The sequence below is a fragment of the Folsomia candida genome, unplaced genomic scaffold (genome assembly GCF_002217175.1).
Source record: "Folsomia candida strain VU population unplaced genomic scaffold, ASM221717v1 Fcan01_Sc009, whole genome shotgun sequence".
Classification (NCBI taxonomy): Eukaryota; Metazoa; Arthropoda; class Collembola; order Entomobryomorpha; family Isotomidae; genus Folsomia; species Folsomia candida.
The window spans coordinates 1,817,729-1,838,636 of NW_019091201.1; the positions used below are offsets into that span (position 1 = coordinate 1,817,729).

General features: G+C 39.1%; 7 protein-coding genes across 10 annotated transcripts; 3 read left to right on the plus strand and 4 right to left on the minus strand.

Moving 5' to 3' along the window:
* Positions 1-3,175: 3,175 nt before the first annotated feature.
* LOC110854400 (SEC14-like protein 2) lies at positions 3,176-6,887 on the minus strand. Of its 4 annotated transcripts, none has more exons than XM_022102837.2 (8): positions 6,447-6,657; positions 4,934-5,098; positions 4,778-4,859; positions 4,677-4,720; positions 4,466-4,583; positions 4,218-4,406; positions 4,047-4,127; positions 3,176-3,965 (listed from the first exon to the last, which is right to left on the minus strand). In XM_022102837.2, exons 2-8 carry the CDS (start codon positions 4,973-4,975, stop codon positions 3,736-3,738), a joined length of 786 nt encoding a protein of 261 aa, XP_021958529.1. In that variant the 5' UTR covers positions 4,976-5,098; positions 6,447-6,657; the 3' UTR covers positions 3,176-3,735. The 4 variants fall into 4 exon arrangements, with proteins under 4 accessions (XP_021958529.1, XP_035710973.1, XP_035710974.1 ...); XM_035855080.1 differs by lacking the exon at positions 6,447-6,657 and adding an exon at positions 5,636-5,973; XM_035855081.1 differs by lacking the exon at positions 6,447-6,657 and adding an exon at positions 5,188-5,318.
* A 31-nt stretch (positions 6,888-6,918) lies between these two features.
* Positions 6,919-14,446, plus strand: LOC110854104 (WD repeat-containing protein 81). The gene is made up of 24 exons (XM_022102503.2): positions 6,919-7,298; positions 7,426-7,561; positions 7,636-8,583; positions 8,661-8,807; positions 8,900-9,100; positions 9,171-9,416; positions 9,522-9,591; positions 9,668-10,126; positions 10,199-10,430; positions 10,511-10,587; positions 10,668-11,546; positions 11,640-11,815; positions 11,886-11,990; positions 12,084-12,212; positions 12,284-12,362; positions 12,468-12,539; positions 12,607-12,707; positions 12,772-12,992; positions 13,065-13,104; positions 13,166-13,288; positions 13,368-13,541; positions 13,606-13,758; positions 13,822-13,928; positions 14,003-14,446. The coding sequence occupies exons 1-24, from the start codon at positions 7,105-7,107 to the stop codon at positions 14,232-14,234; spliced, it is 5,301 nt and encodes a 1,766-aa protein (XP_021958195.1). The 5' UTR covers positions 6,919-7,104; the 3' UTR covers positions 14,235-14,446.
* Positions 14,447-14,639: 193 nt separating this feature from the next.
* LOC110853857 (histone H3) lies at positions 14,640-15,187 on the minus strand. Its single transcript, XM_022102204.2, has one exon. It carries the CDS (start codon positions 15,109-15,111, stop codon positions 14,701-14,703), a length of 411 nt encoding a protein of 136 aa, XP_021957896.1. The 5' UTR covers positions 15,112-15,187; the 3' UTR covers positions 14,640-14,700.
* Positions 15,188-15,330: 143 nt separating this feature from the next.
* Positions 15,331-15,860, plus strand: LOC110853862 (histone H2A). Its single transcript, XM_022102208.2, has one exon. It carries the CDS (start codon positions 15,424-15,426, stop codon positions 15,799-15,801), a length of 378 nt encoding a protein of 125 aa, XP_021957900.1. The 5' UTR covers positions 15,331-15,423; the 3' UTR covers positions 15,802-15,860.
* A 1,739-nt stretch (positions 15,861-17,599) lies between these two features.
* On the minus strand, positions 17,600-18,107 carry LOC110853859 (histone H2B.3-like). Its single transcript, XM_022102206.2, has one exon. The coding sequence runs from the start codon at positions 18,036-18,038 to the stop codon at positions 17,661-17,663; it is 378 nt and encodes a 125-aa protein (XP_021957898.1). The 5' UTR covers positions 18,039-18,107; the 3' UTR covers positions 17,600-17,660.
* A 209-nt stretch (positions 18,108-18,316) lies between these two features.
* Positions 18,317-18,777, plus strand: LOC110853864 (histone H4). The gene has a single exon (XM_022102210.2). It carries the CDS (start codon positions 18,394-18,396, stop codon positions 18,703-18,705), a length of 312 nt encoding a protein of 103 aa, XP_021957902.1. The 5' UTR covers positions 18,317-18,393; the 3' UTR covers positions 18,706-18,777.
* Positions 18,778-19,498: 721 nt separating this feature from the next.
* On the minus strand, positions 19,499-20,342 carry LOC110853855 (histone H1). Its single transcript, XM_022102202.2, has one exon. It carries the CDS (start codon positions 20,262-20,264, stop codon positions 19,560-19,562), a length of 705 nt encoding a protein of 234 aa, XP_021957894.1. The 5' UTR covers positions 20,265-20,342; the 3' UTR covers positions 19,499-19,559.
* Positions 20,343-20,908: the final 566 nt, after the last annotated feature.

Consider the following 20,908-nt stretch of genomic DNA (forward strand, 5'->3'; position numbering starts at 1 on the left):
ACGTTTGGTTGGCAGCTCTTTTTTGCGATTTGTTAGAGAGAGAGTGAGAGTCCAGGTAATGGATGATGTTTTTGGAGGATGGTCATTTATCTAGGAATGGATGTGCAGATGACATAAATTTATTTGGTGGAGAATCGCGTGTGCGTAGTTTCATGATTTCTACGTTCCAATGATGGAATTTCTCATCCGTATACACACCTTTGTTCAATCTGTCTGTTCAAAACTTTCTCTCTCTCACTCATCCACTCTCTCTCACTCTCTCTTCTGGTACAGACATCGTTAATTAAATGATTCAAAGGGATGTTCAGTCACTATGAAAAGAAGGCTTTAGGAGAAAAAATCAACGAGCTTACTTCTTGCTCTCAGGTGGACGTGGAGTACATTGAAGAAAAAGATGTTTGCAAAAACCTCATTAAAAGAAGGATCGATATTCGCATACAGCGAACGAATAACGTCGTCACCCAGTGATTTAGTATATTAAAAGGAAACCTGACATGTGTTTGAGCGGAATTCGATTAGAGCTTCGTTTTATCCTCGTCGTTCGTGGCCCAATTTTAAAAATTTGTCATCTCGCCCACTACTCCTTTTAGTGATTCCTATTAGACCAGGATTGTCATTTCATTGCGTAATAAAAGTCATAATCAACGCAGCAGCGAAGAAGACCAGACACACTTTAGTTTACGTGATCCATAAATCACCCCGCTCGAAAACTCATTCGCTTTCACCCACCTGTCACCTATACAACGGCCTATATTAAGCAACACCAAGACAATAGTTTGTCCTCCTCCTGACGAGTTTTAATGAGAGTGTCGACAGAAGGAGACAAATGAGAGTCCTTTCATCCGACACCTTAGAAAAGGAAATAAGCCTCTCTCTCTCTCCAAACTCAGAACTCAGCAGAACAGAACAGCCAATCATTACTCAGCGCCTTGTTGTGAGCAGGACAAGTCAGAATGTCACGAACATAAATTGGATAGCTGACTAAATGTAGGTGGATGTGGGTCTGGATCTAGATCTAGATATCCATCCGGTCGGATCCGGTGTAGTTTCGTATCAGAAATATTTTTCAATCTAAAATTTACCAGGACAAGGATTGAATGAAATTCGAGTTTCTGCGAAATTGGAGAATTATGTGAGAACATCTCCTCCTCCTCCGGGAAGATGTAATTTTAACTCATATTTGAGAATTTACAAAAGAATGTTTTCATTTCTCACTCAAGTGTTTATTTCATAAGATTATTAGAGAAAGATCCAATTCCATGTTGAAGAAGGGAGCGAGGAAAGCAAAGCCTACACGAACAAATAAATGTGCCCTGCCAGCACCTGCTTTTGAAGTGCTTTCTCCCATCTCTTTTTCTATCCATATTACGTACGTACATGCATATACTCATACAGACCTCTCGTGTATGTATTGTGTGTGTGTGTTTCCTTCATTTTGCTTACTCCAGATAGGTAACAAAAGTGCCATGCGAATAAATCTGGATCCCGTTTTTCCTGTTCGCAGTTAGAAATCGATTTTGTCTACAATAAAGACCCAAAGGCAGCAGCAGCAGCAGCAGCATCAAAGAGCATGGATTTAGATGGACCAAATTCACCCCGTAGCAATAGCCCGTCATCCTCGTCCTCGTCGTACTCCTTCCTTGGTGGCAGAAAACATCAACATGCCATAAAATGAATGAGTTTCCTACTGAATTGCGAATCTGCCTTTATCCTGACCCGAAGCAAACAAGCATGTAAGTAAGCAACAGCTAGCACCAACCAACTAAACCAACACCGAAGAAGACGAACCCCTACCAGGCAAACCTAAATCCTTTAATGATTACTTTGTGAGTGAGTCACAAATTGACGTACATGACCAACTTTCTCCTCTCCTACATACATACTTGTACACATGTATCGGCATGCAATCTCCATGCAAATCCGACCATACTGTCGGGACAGTTTGGTTGATGGATAAAAAAAAATCATGAAAACTCGATGAAAAAGTTGATGTGAAACTTTCTCGTAAAATTCATCTCGTCACAATAAAGTTGGTAACATGGACGCATTTTCTTGTCATTTATATTGTATCCTTTTTCCACACATATTATGGCTTTAAGACGAAAATGTCAAACTTGTCACGAGAACATGCATACTTGCACAACTTCCACTCTGGTCGTGTATGTACAATCTCGTGGCTGGTTACCCCATAATCATTTCGCACAGCATGTTGCATCCTCCGGTCTCGGAAGCCTTCTTTTATGACAACTTACGACACTTTCACCTCCGGGTAGAAATTCCAGATGTAATGTAGCCATCAGACCCCAAGTCTTCATCACATCACCATTCCGCTAGACAGATAGAGAAGATTTCATGGGAAATTTCCATTAGAAATGTTATCTCTATTTCCTATTGTGTTTTCTATCCGTCCCTGATCCTGAGTCGGGGGATACGTACGTCCATGGATCGTAGTTGATGAAATAAAGCCATTTCTATCTTTAGTACTGCTCTGTCTGTAACTGTATTATATATTTATTGAATTCGTTCCTTCCCTTTGTAGCGACACGGATAGGCAACGGTGATAGATACGCATGTACCCACCCGATCGGATTGTCGGAGTGGAGTACGTACATAAATACGCGTGTGTATAGTATAGGAGAAAGCTATATTAAATGCCACCCTTTTTATTATATGAATCAATGTAATTGCATAATTAAGTGGGAGGAGAAGATGAGTCACGCAGTCTTTTATTCCCCTTGTTATTGGACAACCGGAAGAATCTATCTCATTTCTAGCTAACTTCCAGGCCCGTTAAAATGACCATTATTACCATTCCGCCGTTTAATTTACTTGGGTGGTGGTGGGTCGGGTTGCTTGGCTGGTTGGGTGCGGTTTCGAGTTACGAACATACCATGAACTCCACTTTGATTGCATTCGATTATGTTTTTCGTGCTAGGTTGGAATCAATGGAGCGAATAGTCCTCGAGTTGTCTAGTGCTGGACGCTAAGGTGGAAATATTGGCGAGGCAGGCTGAAAGAGAGAAGAAAGTAGACTCGGGTTTTGGTTTCACCTTTCACTCCCAAAAATATTATGAGATATGAAAGTGGATGGATGGATGGTTGGATGGATGGGGAATTGGCGTTTGTCGGGTCCCCAATCGAACGAAATGAAATATGATAAATGGATGGAAATAAATACCCATTTAATATTGCTTTTATTGCTCGTGTATTTATGGATTGATTGGATTACATAATTAATCGCGATGAGATACATGGATTAGTGAGATAGTTAGGTAAATAGATTTGGATTATTTATTTCGTTTTACTTGCATACCAGGTTGGTATTACCAATTAAATTATATAAATACTACTCAATTATGCTTTTACTATGATAGTTAACATGATTAAGTATAATTTTGGCATGTATGTAAAAAAGGATAAATGTTGACATTCTACGTATTGTCCAATAGTAGTGAGAAGAAAAATATATGCTTAATTGTTAGCATGGTCATAAGATTCAAATACATACATAAATGTAATTTTAACTATTACGAGCATGCTCATTAAGGAACATCCGTCAATTGTACTTATTGCTTTTGAACTTTGTATACCAAACAATAATTTATGAAACATACAATTTATACCATTTCCACGTTGGGTAGCACAAATAACAAATATTTAGAGATCGGAGTAAGTACAGTCATAAATTTATGGTAATTTTGCTGCCCATGAGCTGGACTGGAATTTTGACTCTGACTATGCACTAATTTCAATATCACATCCTTGTTGTGGACTTTCAATCCTCTCCATGATTTGGGTCATTCTTCGACCTCCGTATTTTTCAGGGAGGTCATTTTCAGGAATGTAGTGAACCAACCGCTTCATCCATTTGGCACTATTTGAATCGTATAATTCCAATTTTTCCTGAGTTCGGGACGACATCAAGGGTTTGATAACGGCGAATAGAAGAGAAAATACTTTCGGACCTGTGATAAATAAATGCATAGAAAAATATGATTGCGTGTTGTGTAATAGTACATATTTGATTTAACAGGTTCATAACATACAATTTACAGCAATTGCAAGACCCATCATTTCAGGATAGCGGCATTCATATCCTCTCAAAACTTCTAGGTTGGCTTCAAGGGCTTAATTGGTTAATAAATTATTAGTTTATACTTGACCATGAATTAGCTAGATACTGTAGTAAATGTATGCATTTGTACATATATGCATACCTTTAACTCGACTCATGTGACGGAACGTAAAGCCATCTGAATCAGCAATAAGAGTAAACTGAGTCGCTGGCTTTCTTATGGCAGCCACACATTTCTCCAGCATTTGGTAACTGTATTTTAGGTATTCATCTCGACGACCATGGTCAGTAAAGTCCCACGGAGTCCATCGTGCCCAGGGAAAGAGAAGAACTGGAAGCATGACAAAATTATCACCATGATTAGGATTTTTTCAATAAGTTTCAACGTACCTGGACGTCCGGAACGATCATTGAAAGTTATTTCATACGGGCACGCTTTCTTAAGATCTTCTGGAGGTTCCCATTCCAAAATTGAATCAATTTGATAATCTTTTCTCCACGTCATGCACTAAATGTAATAAGTAGCATATGATTAGTGCTCATCATCTGCATGTTGGTGGCATATTAAATTTCTGCCTTTGCAAGAGGTATCTTTACCTACATTTTTTAACATTACGAGCGCCTTATCCACATTAAAGTCTCGTGCTATTAAAAAAAATAAATTATAAATATAATTAAACATGCAAATCAAATTTCACTTACCAATCAGCCATCGCATCAAAAAAGCGTCATCCTTCACCATTTCATCTGACAAAAAGTCTCCTACTGATACTTGAGACCGAAACTGAGCAAAATAACATTCAGAAATATATAAAATACAGTTGCATGATGATTCTGCATAGAAATATAAATACGTACCTCTTCCAGAAGCAATTTGTGATTTTCGTTACCAGAATTCATTTTCTGCTATTTAGAACCACGACCAACGCAATTTGCAGACAATTGAAGTGCGAATAGTGAGATTTCCTCGAGAAGATATGCACTGAACACCATCAGACGTTGGGTTCCACACACGCCAACCAACTAAACAATCCAATTACATCGTATGAAATTGAAATTTAGAAATCCAATTTTGGCAAAACACGTATAGCGTAGAAAGTTAACTAAATAACCTGCTCTGCTCTTTTAAATCAACTTAAATTCTCTCAACCATTTACTTGCCTTCATGCATTTATCCTTAGTTAAATGGCTTTATAAAAATCCTGTCAAATGTACACACGCTGAGCTATTACAGACTTACAGAGTGCAGAGCTTAGATTAGTATATAAGGTGCAGAGAGCACACGTTTCTTTGCATACAATTCACAACCAAGCGTTGCAGTTTAAAAGCGTAATGTTGAAGGTAGTGTATCTAACGAAGTCAATTTAAACTTTACAAAATGGAATATGTATACATAGGTGCTTAAACTTGATATTGGAGAATAAACCTTGCCACTGTCAAAAATTGTACGCGTATGCATATTCGTTTTGGTCGAAACCAAGCTAATAGCGAGGTTATTGAACAAAATATTAGGTATCCTCTATGTAATAGCTATTCATTAAAATTCATGAGAATCTTTACCGTATGATGACCACACACTCTCGTACATACGAACCCCGGAGGAAGCAGCCAACACTTTGCACCTCACTACGTCAATTTATGCATGCAATTGCGAAACCATATTGACTGAATAATTTAAATAAGCCGAAAAGTTACAAAATTGTCGATATATAATAATTCAAGGTTAAGAGTCAACTGTTGGCTTCAAACTTTCGGTACAATGCAATGTTCTCAAACTAACTCGGCAAAGTTTTCGTACAGATGTGTGTATATTTATCTCCATTAACTAACCGAAATGTTTATTTATGGTTATTTACTACACTGTGCATCCATTTTATAGCACTGCCTTGTCTGTCTGTCTGTCCGTCCGTCTGTCAGTGTCCACGATAACTTTCGAACGAATTTTGACAAACAGTGAAACGGTCATCACCAAAATGTTTCTAATTTTTGGGAAGGAGTTAAGTTCGAAAATGGGCGTTGTAGGCCACACCCCCTCTTCGTTATGGGTGTGTGGAAATGATTTGTTTTTCGTTTTGAATATATCATCCGTGAGAGTGTTCTATATTAACAAGAAAATTTTGATCTTAAGGGGTGTGCCCATGAACTCAATCGGGAATGTGAGATTTTATGAAAATAATAGAAGATATGAGACAATGATAGGAATGGATAGAAAGACGGCAGAGACAAGTTTTGAAGGAGTATGGCCGCACCCCCCGTTAGGGAAAAATGAGATTTTGTAGAAAACGGTAGCGAACGACGGATGAGTTTCACCCTTTCGCTACATTTCGTTTGCGACGGTTATTTACATGGGACGGAAATGCGAAAGTCTAACCTTGCATAACGGTGTCGCTTATAGTATAATCAATGTGTAAACATTATACATTGATGGATGTGCAATAAATGTACTCAAAATACACTGAAATCTTTGTATGCAGCTTTGTATACTCCTATGAATACGACTAGGATTTTGAAAAATTTGGTTCACAGAGTCCATATCAAAAATAAATACAGCCGTTCATCCAGTCCAGAATGACCCTGACCTGCTTTTCGATTTAATAACATGATGCTGTACTTTCACTAAATAAAACTTTCACCGCTTTTAAAAATATTGATATAATTATTAATTACTTACCTTATTTTACATTCTGCCTCACTGATTATCCCAGACGTACAAAATATTTTTGATTTTTATAAAAATTTGTTCGAATATCGTCCCAAACTTTCTCCACTTTCTCAACACATTTCACATGTAGGCATTGAGAAACACCGCGGCAGTTCACTCCTCGCTGTAGAATAAAACTCTGTTGACTTTTCGCCAGTTGTCAAAAAATAATCCGTAAAAAACTCAGATTATTTTGTATTCCTTTGCAAAACCAAGCTATTATTATTATGTCTGATATTTATAAACCGTGAAGAGAATAAAGACTCAAAGTAATCAATTAGCCAAACATTTTTTTACCAATTAGTTTTTTTTCGTGGGATGAGTTCAAATGAAGGACCCTTCGATATTAAACTTCCATCACTATGAACTCATTAACTTTTTAAGTAATGTGAGAAGCATGAATCCATTCCACGTTTTGGGAATAAAAAATGTCCCCTCAAAATATATCATTCCATTCCCCTCAAGAAACGCTTCTTTCTTCGAGAAACGCTACGTGATTGCTGCCCACATAAGTTGGATTCGGTAATTATGTTTTTATTTGCTTATAACGTTGTAATTTATAACTTACTAATGATATATATTACACTAATGGTAAACAAGATTAAAGATAGTCAGATTTTGTAATGATTTTTAACTTTTTGAATTACAGGGAGCTTGTATCAACCAAAACAATTCCATCTACATTCCCAACTCACGAAACTTTACTGGATGATGAAGTTCAAGCTTTTCTTGGTCAAAGACAACCTGAAGAATTGGGACCAAACTGGATGCTTCTGCTACTTACCGTAATTAATTGTTACGAATTACAACAATACAAAATTTAGAACTACGAATGAACTACGAGCTATGTTTTTTGTAGGTTATGAAATCTCCAAAAAATGCTGAAACCTATTTTGATCTTGATGAAGGGAACATTACCAATCACAACCAGAAACCAAAAGGAAACATGACCTGGCCACAAATTTTAGATTTTATAGGAGAGTCAAATTTCAACTTTATCTGGGAACAACCACAAATTAGTCTGCTGGGAAATCACGACTCGGAATCACAAATTGTAAAAAATAATGAAGGAACCAGTAAATCAATTGCTACAATGGAAGCACATCTCTACCTTAACAAACTCATTAGAAAATTGTACATAAACTTGGGCGACGGGGCAGGACGTTCAAGAGGCGATGATGGCGAAAATATTGAGGTAGAACGTTTCCCAGTATCCGGTTTATCCCAGGCGCTATTAATAATCACAAAATCAATCGAAACTGCCGAGAAAGTACCGACTGAGTGCTTCCTACTGTTTCATCAGTATATGGATTTTAGTTTACACGATGCTGTGACATTCTCACCTCAAAAGTTGACCTCAACATCGCGACAAATGTTTATAGTGTATCAGATTCTCAACTTTCTACGCGATTTCCAAACAACCGGTCTTCCTTTAGGGGGTTTATCGTTGGACGATTTTAAAATAGACGAGTCTTTATATTTAAACGTTATTCCGTGGATATCTGGTATTTATGATGAGCTGAAAACAAACTCCGATGACAAGAACAGTGGGACAGAAGAGGTGGTGGACTCTAAAGTTATTGCCAAATTGAAAAGCATTGTAAACAAGGTTAGAGGATGGGACAATGATCCAAAAAAGCCATCAGCACCACCACAAGATTGCCAAATTGATCCAAAGTTTGTCGAAACAGTGATCCGTTATTGGTGTGAAGGATTAGTATCAAATTATGAATATATTATGTTCCTCAATTTTCTGTGCGGCCGATATTGCTCTGTGAATCCAAATTTTTACCCTGTCTTTCCATGGGTAAGCCATATCCAATTTTCAATTACACCATAATTGGTATTGGTATTGAAATTTATACCTTTATTGGTTTCGTGCAGGTCTGCGATTTTTCCAGTCCAACGGGTGGGTGGAGGGATTTCAAAAAGTCAAAGTATCGACTCAACAAGGGAGACAGACAGTTGGATATTATGTATGAAGAAGTTTTGCAAGACAAAACTAAACCTTTGTCGGACAAAACCAAGGGGGTATATTCTAATGCAAATGCTTTTTATTGTTATAAAGGTACTTGTAAATGTTAGAAATGTACTATTCTTTTTAATGTTTTAACTATGTATAGGCTCCTCACCATGTCTCAGATATTTTGTCTGAAATCACTTACTATGTCTACAAAGCTCGAAGGACACCAAAAGATACGTTGTGTAAATTTGTTCGACCAATATGGGTCCCGGCAGAATATCCTAATTCAATAACTCGAATGCAAGTCTGGACTCCGGATGAATGCATTCCTGATTATTTCGATGATGCCACAATATTTAAGGTAAGGTAATATTTGATGCATATGAAAATATCCTGCTCTAATCACAAGTACGTTGTTTATTATTTTTCAGTCAATCCATGAAGATCTTCCGACGTTAGGTATCCCAGATTGGTGTTCTAGTCCTGAGGATTTTGTCATTCAACATCGCAGAATGCTAGAAAGCGATTTCGTATCTGCAAAGCTGCACCACTGGATCGACTTGACATTCGGATATAAATTAAGTGGAACGGCTGCCGTAAAGTCAAAGAACATTTATCTGTCACTAGTCGATTCTCATATGAATTTAGAATCTCATGGCGTTGTCCAGTTATTCCAGGTATGTTTTGATTAAATATTAAATCTTTATATCAGTCTGAGAATAACGCTAATAAATTGCGTTGCACAAACACGACAATAATTAGTTATTCGTTATTCTATATAGACTGCTCATCCGCCAAGGAAAAATCCGTTGCGCGATATGCGAAATAAAGTTCAATATAAAGATCTGAAAAGTAAGATTAGGATATTTGGTCCTTACCTGATTATTATGCAGCGGTGTGTAATTTTATTTTGCTAATTTCCGTACAGAGTTAAGAGAACAAGAAGGCGACGATCACATTCTGGAAGCCTCGTCAAACTCTTTGGATACAAAAAATAGAATATGGAAAAATATTAACTTGCCGAAACATTATGATCCAATGGGACTCTTTAACGATTTTGAAGTTACAATGAACTTCTTCAAAACTCAGTTTCCCTATTTAACAGATCCAGGCGTTACATTAATTGGTTTGAAAGATAGGCAAGAAATCCCGATATTTGTGAAACTGTTCGGATGTCTGCTCATGGAAATCATACTGCCACAAAAATGTAGACATGCATCTGTGACAGGAGGCATAGAAGAAAAGTTTAATTTTTATAAGAGCATTGTCAAAGGATCAATGCCACTAGTTCCACTTTACTGTAGGAGAGCTATTCAGTCAATATTTGATAGCGACAGTCTGGAATTTTCTATACCGATCAACATGTCGTTGGATTTACTTTTACTAGGTAAGCATGTAATAATTAAAGAACATACACAAATTTTTACTTTCAACTAATGTAATTTTTATCATATTTTAGGAGAAAAGTTAGGACCAATCCCTTTCCCATCGTATTTTCCTAATGTGTACAAAATGTTGAGGTCAATGAGAAATTACGAGAAAGTTTTGGCTACTGCATCTCCAGAAGATGTGGGATATCGACTTCGGTTGCAGGAACTCAAAGTGCAATCGTTCTCGAGAGATCTTACTCAACTACTGGGTACTTTGGATAATGAAGGGATTGACTTGGTTCTACCATTTGTAGTTGAGATGTAAGACTATTTATTATCTAAATATTACTACATCATGTTTATTATACAGGACAGAATGTGACTCCAGATTACAATTATAGGTTTGAAAATGCGGAAACACGGGTGCTGGCTTCATGGAATTTATTTTGTCCATTTGCCAAAGTTATTGGGAGAAAGAGTAAGTTAAAGTTAATGGCTTTTATATATAATTAACTTTGTAACACACATTTATTGATTTTTATCTAACATCTTCTGTAGAATCATCCGAGTATTTATTAGACCCAATCGCCAAAATATATGAAAACGATTATCACTCTGATAAACATCTCAAGTTATTTCATAAGACGTTTCTCCTCCAACTCTGCAGTTGTTTTGGTCTCACAAAATTTCTCAAAAAATTTGCATCTCTTCTTGTCGAAGCAATTGGAGGATTAAAGGCTTCCGGAGATCAAAGTGAAACGCATACTCGGACTCATTTAAACTCTGCCGATTTAGAAATTAACCAGGCTGACGAACCTAAAAGCTCGTCTAGAAAGAAGTCAGTGAAACTACAAAATTTTAAGAGAAGCGAATCCGAAATAGATTCATCAACATCACAGACCGTTGAACCAGAAATGTTTGTAATGGAGCCGGATGTTTCTGATTCTGAAGGAAATGAAACCTCAGCAACAACTAATTCTTCAACCGCAGTAGAAGTGACCAATGCTTCCGATCCTTCCGATTTAATTAGTCAACCTAAAGTAACGTCAGGAGGAAACACAATAACAACAATAACTACTACTAGTCAAAACCAAAGTTCACATCAGTCAAGCTCACATAGTAGACACCAAAGAGATGGATCTATGCCTCGTAGAAGTGGAAGCGCTTCATCCATGGGAGGAGGAGGAGGAGGAGGAGGAGGAGGAGGAGGAAGCAACTCTGTGATTGACATTTCTGACGTGTGCTTTGAAAGTGTCATTTATCTTGCTCATCGTTTAGGACCAGTCTTGACGGCAAAACATTTCTCTAAAAACTTGCTAAAAATGTTGACCCTGTGTTACAAAGATCACTTAACGTTGATCGAACCCCACAAAGGGTTGACCTGTGACGGAGATCTAAACGTGTCAAAGGTTTTGGATTGTTTGATGGCAATTTCAGGTTAGAAAGAGTTGGAAGTGAATGTTATTTGGTACTTATATTATTTAACACACAACTTTCACAACTACCAAATACCTGTGGTTATATTTTTAGATCTTTATGGAGATTCATTTGTTGAGCGGCAGTACATCCCTTACTGTGCGGATATGATCAAATCAGCAAGTCAGAAAATGAATCATAATGCAGAATCTGCTTTACTTGGAGTTTCGTCCATGCTGGACAGAATCTTTCAATACATTTCAGATACTGTGCTTATGACAGTTTTACAGGTTCGACATTACCTTTTCGTAATATGTATAGTGTCCCTAACAATAAATTTGATTTACTCTGTTACAACAGGACCCCATTATTAGAGAAATTCTATCTCCACTTGTCGGCTTGATCTGCTCCAACTCTGTGGAATTGCCGAACGGAGAAATATCAAGGGCCTTGCTCGCTTGTAAAGTACGAGACTTTATTAGATATTTGTTAAATATTAAAATTAGTTTAGTCGTATTTATCACTGCGCACTGTCTTATTGACCTCCTGAAATTGCAGTGTATGAACATGATGACCTCAATACGGAAAAAGATAGGGCCCGATCTAAGTCAACTTCATCTGAAACCAGTTCTACTCGTCATTTGCAAAACGTTTCAGATTGTTTACAGTAAAAATGGAGATATTCGGGTATGATTTTAAACTCTAATCGCACATTTTCTGGTTGCAAGTTTAATTTATAATGTGTGTGTACATTTTAGGCCGATATAACTTTAGCATTTGATCCACTTTTGGCTTCTCAAATTTTCACAAATTTCTGTGATGTCATCACGGGTTCAGGTAAGATAAAGATTTTTGAGCTAGTCAATGATTTAAACTGATCATAAGTCAAAGTCATGCGCCGTATGCAAACCATTTTCATTGTCTTTTATTCAAATTTTTCAGAATATGAATCTTTGATCCGTGACCTTTATCTTCAACAAGGATTATCTGAGAAATCAGCCAGTATGCGAGAGAGTATGTAATCATACTACAAATCCGATAACATGCATTTTTATATAGATTTATGCAAATTACTTTTCAGATGGAAGCCCTACATCGCAAAAATCGCAACAAAAGTCTAAAGTTGAGCAGCAATCAAGTTTCGGTTCACGTAGTTTTGGGAATCGTATCCAAGTTCAAGAGGTTCAGTGGATAATTATTGTGCATAGTAAACTAAATAGTTTAACTCAACATTTCATTTTTCTAGCTGGAAACAACTTCGGAGGAAGCAGAAACTAGTTTGCCAACTAAAAAAGACCCGACGCGTCATCTTAAAGGCAATTGGCTCGTCTATTGGGACCATGAGATTGGTCGGTCAGACTCAAAATTCAACTTTAAACAAATAAAACTGCACACTTTCACGGGACATACAGGATCGGTTAGATATATTCATGCTCTCGACAATGAAAATAGTTTCTTGACTGCGAGGTAAGGATCTGTGGAATTTATTTTCAAGTATCTTTGAACAAATTAGCATGATAGTTGTTTCTACTTACTCAGCAAAGACAAGACCGTGAAATTATTTTCTTTACGGAATCAGGTATAAATAAATTATTAAAAAAATCACCTTTAAAGTTTTATTTCACACATACAATGTTTAGGGAGATGAAACTGCAGTGTCCACTTGTCAGTGGACTTATTCCAATCACAAGAAAGCAGTTCTGAGCGTTATCTTTCATGAACCACTACACCTCGCAGCATCAACCGATGGCTTCATTCATCTGGTAAGGATATTGATTTTACACCCATCTGGTAACAGTATTTATTAAAATTATTAAATAATGATTTCTGTTTCTGTTGTAGTGGGACCCCTTCGTCGGAAACTCTGTCCGAGTTCTTGACAAGGGAAATGCAGCTAAAAGCAGTCAGGTTTGTGCCCTTCGGCCTATTCTTCATACTAGCAACTTTGTGGGAGCTGGAATCGACAGCACTGTTCACGTTGTCGATTGTAGAACATACAACGCCTACGAGCTAAAGGTATTGCAATAATTTTATCAACGACATAATTACTCAGTCTCATGTGTCATTTTATGATATTTAGATTGGAATTGGCCAAGCGAGTGGATTAGTGCGGTGTCTTGCCGTCTCTGATAACGGTCAAATCGTCTCTGTTGGGCATTCATCGGGTATGCTGTCGACTTTGGATTTAAGAAATGGGACGTTATTAGGTTCCTGGAAAGGTCACGATGGAGAGGTAACAGTTTTCGTTGAACGAACCACTGCATAGATTTTGACCTAGTTTTATTCGATTGTACAGGTGTTGCAGCTACTTACACATCGTAACAAGCAGCTTATAAGCTCTTCATTTGATCAGAATATTTCAGTATGGAATTTAGATGAAAATCGGCTTTCTTTCAGCATGAGGTACGCAGTTTTGTTTAAAATGTATAAAATATTTACAAAAAAGTTTGTGAGTTTCCTTCTCATTAATTAATTAGGGGACCAACCGAGCCTGTACACTCAATGTGTGCATATGAATCCGAACTGATTTCCTGTACAACCTCAAACCGAATTGGAATCCATTGTGGCATTGATTCGAACTCGGACTTTTCTTCCACTCGTTTAAGATCTGATACTTTTAAAGGCGTTGTTACAAGCATGCGTCTTCTACCATTAAATCAATTTCTACTCTTGGGCTCTGAGGCTGGAAATGTTGTTCTATTATGCTAGCAAGCAGGGATGATTTGCTTTAATGTGCAGAATTATGCGTAGCTCTAGTCGTAATTTATTCATTCTTCGTTCCTGGTCATCCGAAGATGACTTTAATTTTAATTACTATATCGTGATAAATCATTACACATTATTGTTTATTACCTCCAACATTACTTGTCTTAATTGCGTCACTTTGGAATAAACATTGACTATATACAATTCGATGACAATCAATGCTGCATATAAATCCAAAGACGTACGTTACATAACGTAAGTTTCAAAATACGCATCTTATTTTAGATATAATTCTCGTATGCAGAGCAATCTCGAATCTAATATGGAAGGAACGAGACAACACTTGGTGAAAAGAGTATACATCATATTTGCGTCGCATTATTATCATTGACTGCTCTTTGGAGAAAGTGGTGGCCCTTAAAAGGGCCGTTGGTTTTTTTTTGTGATGTGATGGATGAATGACAACTGTTTAGGCACGTTCTCCACGGATTCGGCGAGCGAGTTGGATGTCCTTGGGCATGATGGTGACCCGCTTGGCGTGGATGGCGCACAAGTTGGTGTCCTCAAAGAGACCAACCAAGTAGGCCTCGGACGCCTCCTGCAAAGCCATGACAGCGGAGGATTGGAATCGGAGATCCGTCTTGAAATCCTGAGCGATTTCTCGCACAAGTCGTTGGAAGGGGAGCTTGCGGATGAGAAGCTCAGTGCTCTTCTGGTAACGACGGATTTCTCGGAGGGCGACGGTTCCGGGCCTGTAACGATGGGGTTTCTTGACACCTCCGGTCGCAGGGGCGCTCTTCCTGGCAGCCTTGGTGGCGAGCTGCTTGCGGGGGGCTTTCCCTCCAGTGGATTTACGAGCAGTTTGCTTGGTACGAGCCATTGTTTATTGTTTTGTAGGTTGGAGTTGTTACTTGTTCCCAAGAGAAAGGTGAGACAGCGAGTGATGACTGTTTCCGTTTGGGCTGCTGGTTTTATAGAGAAGGGCTGAGTTTTGTGCGAGAAAGAGGATTGGCTGAAAGTAAGCAGTGAAAGCCCGCTCGCTCCTCAGAACTCAGAACTCAAGAGGTCTGCTCCGCAACTCAGCCAGTTGGTATAAATTCAAGCTCGAATCCAACAAAGTTCATCACAAGCTGCTGATATCTCATACTGAGAACATCTCTCTCCAAGTTTCAACCACAAACTACTAATCATCATGTCTGGCCGTGGCAAGGGAGGAAAGGTGAAGGGAAAGGCAAAGTCCCGATCCAGCCGTGCAGGACTCCAGTTCCCAGTGGGTCGTATCCATCGTCTTTTGAGGAAGGGCAACTACGCCGAGCGAGTGGGTGCGGGTGCCCCCGTCTACTTGGCTGCCGTCATGGAGTACTTGGCCGCTGAGGTCCTCGAGTTGGCTGGAAACGCTGCCCGAGACAATAAAAAGACCAGGATTATCCCCCGTCACCTTCAACTCGCCATCCGAAACGATGAGGAATTGAACAAGCTGCTCTCCGGGGTCACCATCGCCCAGGGAGGTGTCCTTCCAAACATCCAAGCCGTCCTTCTCCCCAAGAAGACGGAAAAGAAGTCCGCCTAATTCCTCAGCTTTCACAAATCTACACGCTAACAACCCAACGGCCCTTTTAAGGGCCACCACATTTTCCAAAGAGCTCAAAAACTCCGGTACCGACGAATAATACATAATTTCATTATGATCATGCACTTTCTTCGTTCAAGCCCAACTTCGTCTCGTCAGGTTCTATTTTTATGCATTTCATATTTTTATACGTTCATTTGTTGAGAAATTTTTGTCAACAAAGTAGTGCATTGAGTTAATGATGTAAAATAAAATGAAACGGATGGATGGATGAGGAATTATTTTTTCTTGTGCATTTTATTTATGTACTTTCACAATGGAAATTAGTAATTTCGTGCTCCTGAAATTTATATATGCAATGATTAAGACCCCTTCGTAGTTTAGTTATGATTGATTTCGAATCAGACTTGTGGATAATATGAAAGTAACCTAACCTATGACCTATCCCCACCCCAATAACAATCATGCGTATTTTACATTTTTAGCATTTTATAAATGCATCCAAATTGGATGTCGTCGCTCCAGTCTCACCAAAATTTAATATAATTATTTGTATGCATTAAGTAATAGACAAACTTGAAACATCTATAAATTATGTGAAATTGGTTAACGGAACGGATCAAGAATTGTTTATTTATTTTTTTTTTAGTTATAACGTCTTTTATTAACATAAACATTGATAAACTATGAAATACACTTAGTTGGCTTGGGGAGTAGAGGAAAAACCCGATGTTGGTGGGTTGGGAAAACCTTTACTTGATCCGGATAGGCGTCCGAGATCACCATTCGGCCCCTTACATGATTTTTAGCCCGAGTCAGGGCTTATGGAACCGTCATGTCCGTCCGTCCGTCTGTCTGTCTGTCTGTCCGGCACGATAGAGCCAAAACGGCTGAACCGATTGACTTGAAATTTTTACCATATGCATATCGGACAAAGTTAGGAAACGAGTTCGAAGATGGGCAAAATCGGTCCAGTGGTTGACCGGTGGGGGTCATCGGAGTGGGTGGGGTATTATGCACCAAAATTTCAAAATTGTCGTAGAAATGAAAATTGGATATGAAATAAATATGAAATAAATATGAAATATAATAAATATGAAATAAATATGAAATATAATAAATAAATATGAAATGAAATTGGTAAAATTCTTATCTGGAGCGACCCTATGGGGTGACCCATACCGATTTTTCAAAATCGTTATATCGAGCAGAAATTTGATATGGAGGCTGAATAGCTGGATAGCACATACATTACATCTTAGAACTTCAGGATGTTAAAGAAGCCCACTGGTCATGGTGGTCAAGGCACATGATTTGTAAATAATTCAAAAATTTGGTACCAAATAATAGAAACTATCTAACAAACTTTTAACCATCCACAACACGGAAGTTGGTGATATTATGTCGCTCAATTCGGAAAAATTTTTAGAAGGCTCTGACTTATTGAGTCAGGGAGTATGTCCCTGACTCGGGCTATATGGAGTCTGCACTGTAGGTTTTTGATTATTATTATTATTATTATTGTTTATTTTCAGCTTACTTTGACATTAATCGAGTCAAAATTCAATCTCACTATGCCTCAATTTTAATGAATTGAATAATAAACAGTGATTTATAAATCATTTTTAAATCATAATAATAATCCAACTCGACTGCATTTTACCTTAGTTTTTAGCAACATTACACGATCTCAATATTTGCCAATAATATGCATTAGCGTGGAAAGTACCAATAAATTGTGCAGCATGATCAAGAATGAAAATAAATGCAACTATTTTTTTTAGCTCTTTGGAAAAAGTGGTGGCCCTTAAAAGGGCCGTTGGGTTTTGTTGTTTTATGGAAGTTGGTCAGGTCATCGTCTACTTGGAAGAGGTGTATTTGGTGACAGCCTTGGTGCCCTCAGAGACGGCGTGCTTGGCGAGTTCTCCGGGGAGGAGGAGTCGGACGGCCGTCTGGATTTCTCGGGAGGTGATGGTTGACCTCTTGTTGTAATGGGCCAGGCGGGAGGACTCGGAGGCAATCCGCTCGAAGATGTCGTTGACGAAGGAGTTCATGATGGACATGGCCTTGGAGGAGACGCCAGTGTCGGGGTGGACCTGCTTGAGGACCTTGTAGATATACACGGCGTAGGACTCCTTCCTCTTGCGGTGTCGCTTCTTCCCGTCCCCCTTTGGCAAGTTCTTGGATTTTGACACGGCCTTCTTCCCCGCAGCTTTTCCTCCGGTTTTTGGTGGCATTTTGCAAACTTGTTTGAGATCTACTTCAAGTGAATTCAGAAAATTGAATGATGATGGGACGGAGAGACGACGAAGCTTTTATATGCGGAGGCTGAGTTGTGAGCTGAGTTGTGGAGAACTCTACGGAGTTGTGGAGAATGGAGGGAAAATCTTGGGTTGAGTTTGCTGAGAGACTTGCTGAGTTCTTACTTGCGAGGGAACTCGAGTGGAGGGAAGAGAGAGGCTACCCGGTTCACCAACGTCCGCTCTCGCTCTCGAGGTGTGTATATAACCAATCTCATTTCAGTCAGTCTCCATCACTCGACAGATTTTAACTTTTACAAGTCTAAACTACTTCTCATCAAATTATTTCAAAATGACTGGTCGTGGCAAGGGAGGAAAGGGACTCGGCAAAGGAGGCGCCAAGAGACATCGCAAAGTCTTGCGTGATAACATCCAGGGAATCACCAAGCCTGCCATCCGTCGTCTTGCTCGTCGTGGGGGTGTCAAGCGTATCTCTGGCCTTATCTACGAAGAGACCCGTGGAGTCCTCAAGGTCTTCCTTGAAAACGTCATCCGAGATGCTGTCACCTACACCGAGCACGCCAAGAGGAAGACGGTCACCGCCATGGACGTCGTCTATGCCCTCAAGCGACAAGGCCGCACCCTCTACGGATTCGGCGGTTAAATTGATCTCGTCCCTCCCATCAAGTCAACTTATCAACATCTCGTAACCCAACGGCCCTTTTAAGGGCCACCACATTTTCCAAAGAGCTATAAATCAATCAATCTACGTATTATGTAATACATACATACAACATATATACATGATGTGTTTTCTTATTATTGCACTGATCAAGTTTATGATGGGAGTTATTTCTCGGATCAAGACTCGTAAATTCAGCATAGTAATCACTGCATGCTGTTAAAGTTTGCACGAATTAATTAAATTTATGAATCATGGCTCTTTGTCGGTAGATAATTATGGAGGAAAGAACGACATAAAATTGAAAAATAAATACAAACTGAAATGATTCTCAAAATTACATTGCTGTGATGTTTGAGTGAAAATCTAGTAAATGCATACAGGAATAACATTGATGACTATGCATTTAATTATTATTGCACTGCCTTATTAGTGTGTGGGGATGCCTCACGCGGCCAATGGCGACGTTGTCATCCGAACGAAGGGGTAGGAGGGAAATATGGAGGGAAAGCATCATATTTGTGGTACAAGAATTTTTGCAAACTGGTGTCTGATGGAGACGCGTCGACCATTTTGTTGGTGATCGTGGTCGCAATCGCAACTGATTTGTCATTAATTGTCGAATGGTTTAATCAGTAATGTTTTGAATGAATAGTTTTCCGTGTTTTGTTACCAATTGAAAGTAAATTATTTGCATTGTGCTCGATTAATCTAATAATTAGCTGAAAATCATGAAAATTCGGAGAATTATTAGACCATAGCTCTTTGGAAAAAGTGGTGGCCCTTAAAAGGGCCGTTGGGTTAAAGTTTGTTGTTAGAAGAGAGGATGATGATGTTTAAGCCTTTTTGGGGGCAGCTTTCTTTGCTGGCTTCGCCTTCTTGGGGGACTTTGCTTTCTTCGCTTTGGGAAGCTTGACTTTTGGAGCCTTGGCTTTTGGAGACTTCTTCGGCTTCTTGGCAGCAGCAGGTTTGGGTGCAGCTGGAGATGATGATGCTGCAGCTGGGGCACTGGGTGCGGCTGCAGGAGCTGCGGCCTTAGCCTTCTTCGGCTTGGCAGCTGCCTTCTTTTTTGGAGACGCAGCTTTCTTCGCCTTGGGGGCGGCCTTCTTCTTTGGGGAAGCAGCTTTCTTGGGTTTGGTGGTTTTCTTCTTTGGAGACTTGGCCTTCTTTTCCCCAGCAGCAACCTTCGCAGCGACGGGAATTTTGAAGGATCCACTTGCCCCAGTTCCTTTGGTTTGGGTCAGTTTTCCAGTCTCAACCAATTTCGTAATGGCTTTACGAATGAAGGTGGCTTGCTTCGTGGTGTCAACCTTGTAGGTATCGGCGATGAACTTCTTCACTGCTTGCAGAGAAGAGCCATTCCTTTCCTTAAGGGACTTGACCGCGTTGATGACCATTTGCGTAGTTGGTGGGTGAGACGCAGCTGCCTTCGCCCCCTTTGGCTTCGCAGTGCCAGCTTTCTTGGGACTCTTCGGAGCCTTGCCTTTCTTCGCAGGAGGGGGGGTGGCCGCTGGGGCGGCAGTCGCAGCTTCTTCAGACATATTGATCAGTTTGTTGTTTTTGATGATTTTTCTTTCAGTGAGAGAGACAGCAGTGGTTGACGCAGGATGAGGCAAGTTTGAGATTGAGACTGAATTTATAAGGGGATGGGGTTACGAGAGTGCCGACGTACTGGGGGCGGCTGCTTTCCCTCCTGAGTTGCCAGAGTGGCGGTTGAGTTGTGAGCAAGATTTCTTGCATGGAGGGAAAGAGTGAGAAGTTTATGAAGCAATTTTATCATTCATGACTTACAATTAAATACATATAATTACTAACTACTACAGTAGATCCTTGATTTGTGAATTTGTGATGACGTGCTATTTGCGTTTATGAATATAGAATCTTGGTTTTATGAATTCGTAATTAAAATCGTATCGGATTTCCTTCGCAGTTAATACAACTCTCGTAGAACGCACATTTCAATACACACGACAAGAGATATACCTTCCCTAACAAAGCTACATTTCTTATCGTGTGATTTCAATAAGCAAAGTTCATACTGCAATCATTTTAAATATTTAGGTTGATACATAAATACGTTGATCTGTGTCCAGTTTTATCTACTGTCGAGATAATAAGAAGCTATCATCAAATAATAATAAACCCAGACCCAAGCGGGACGTCATTATCAGAGAATCATTGCATA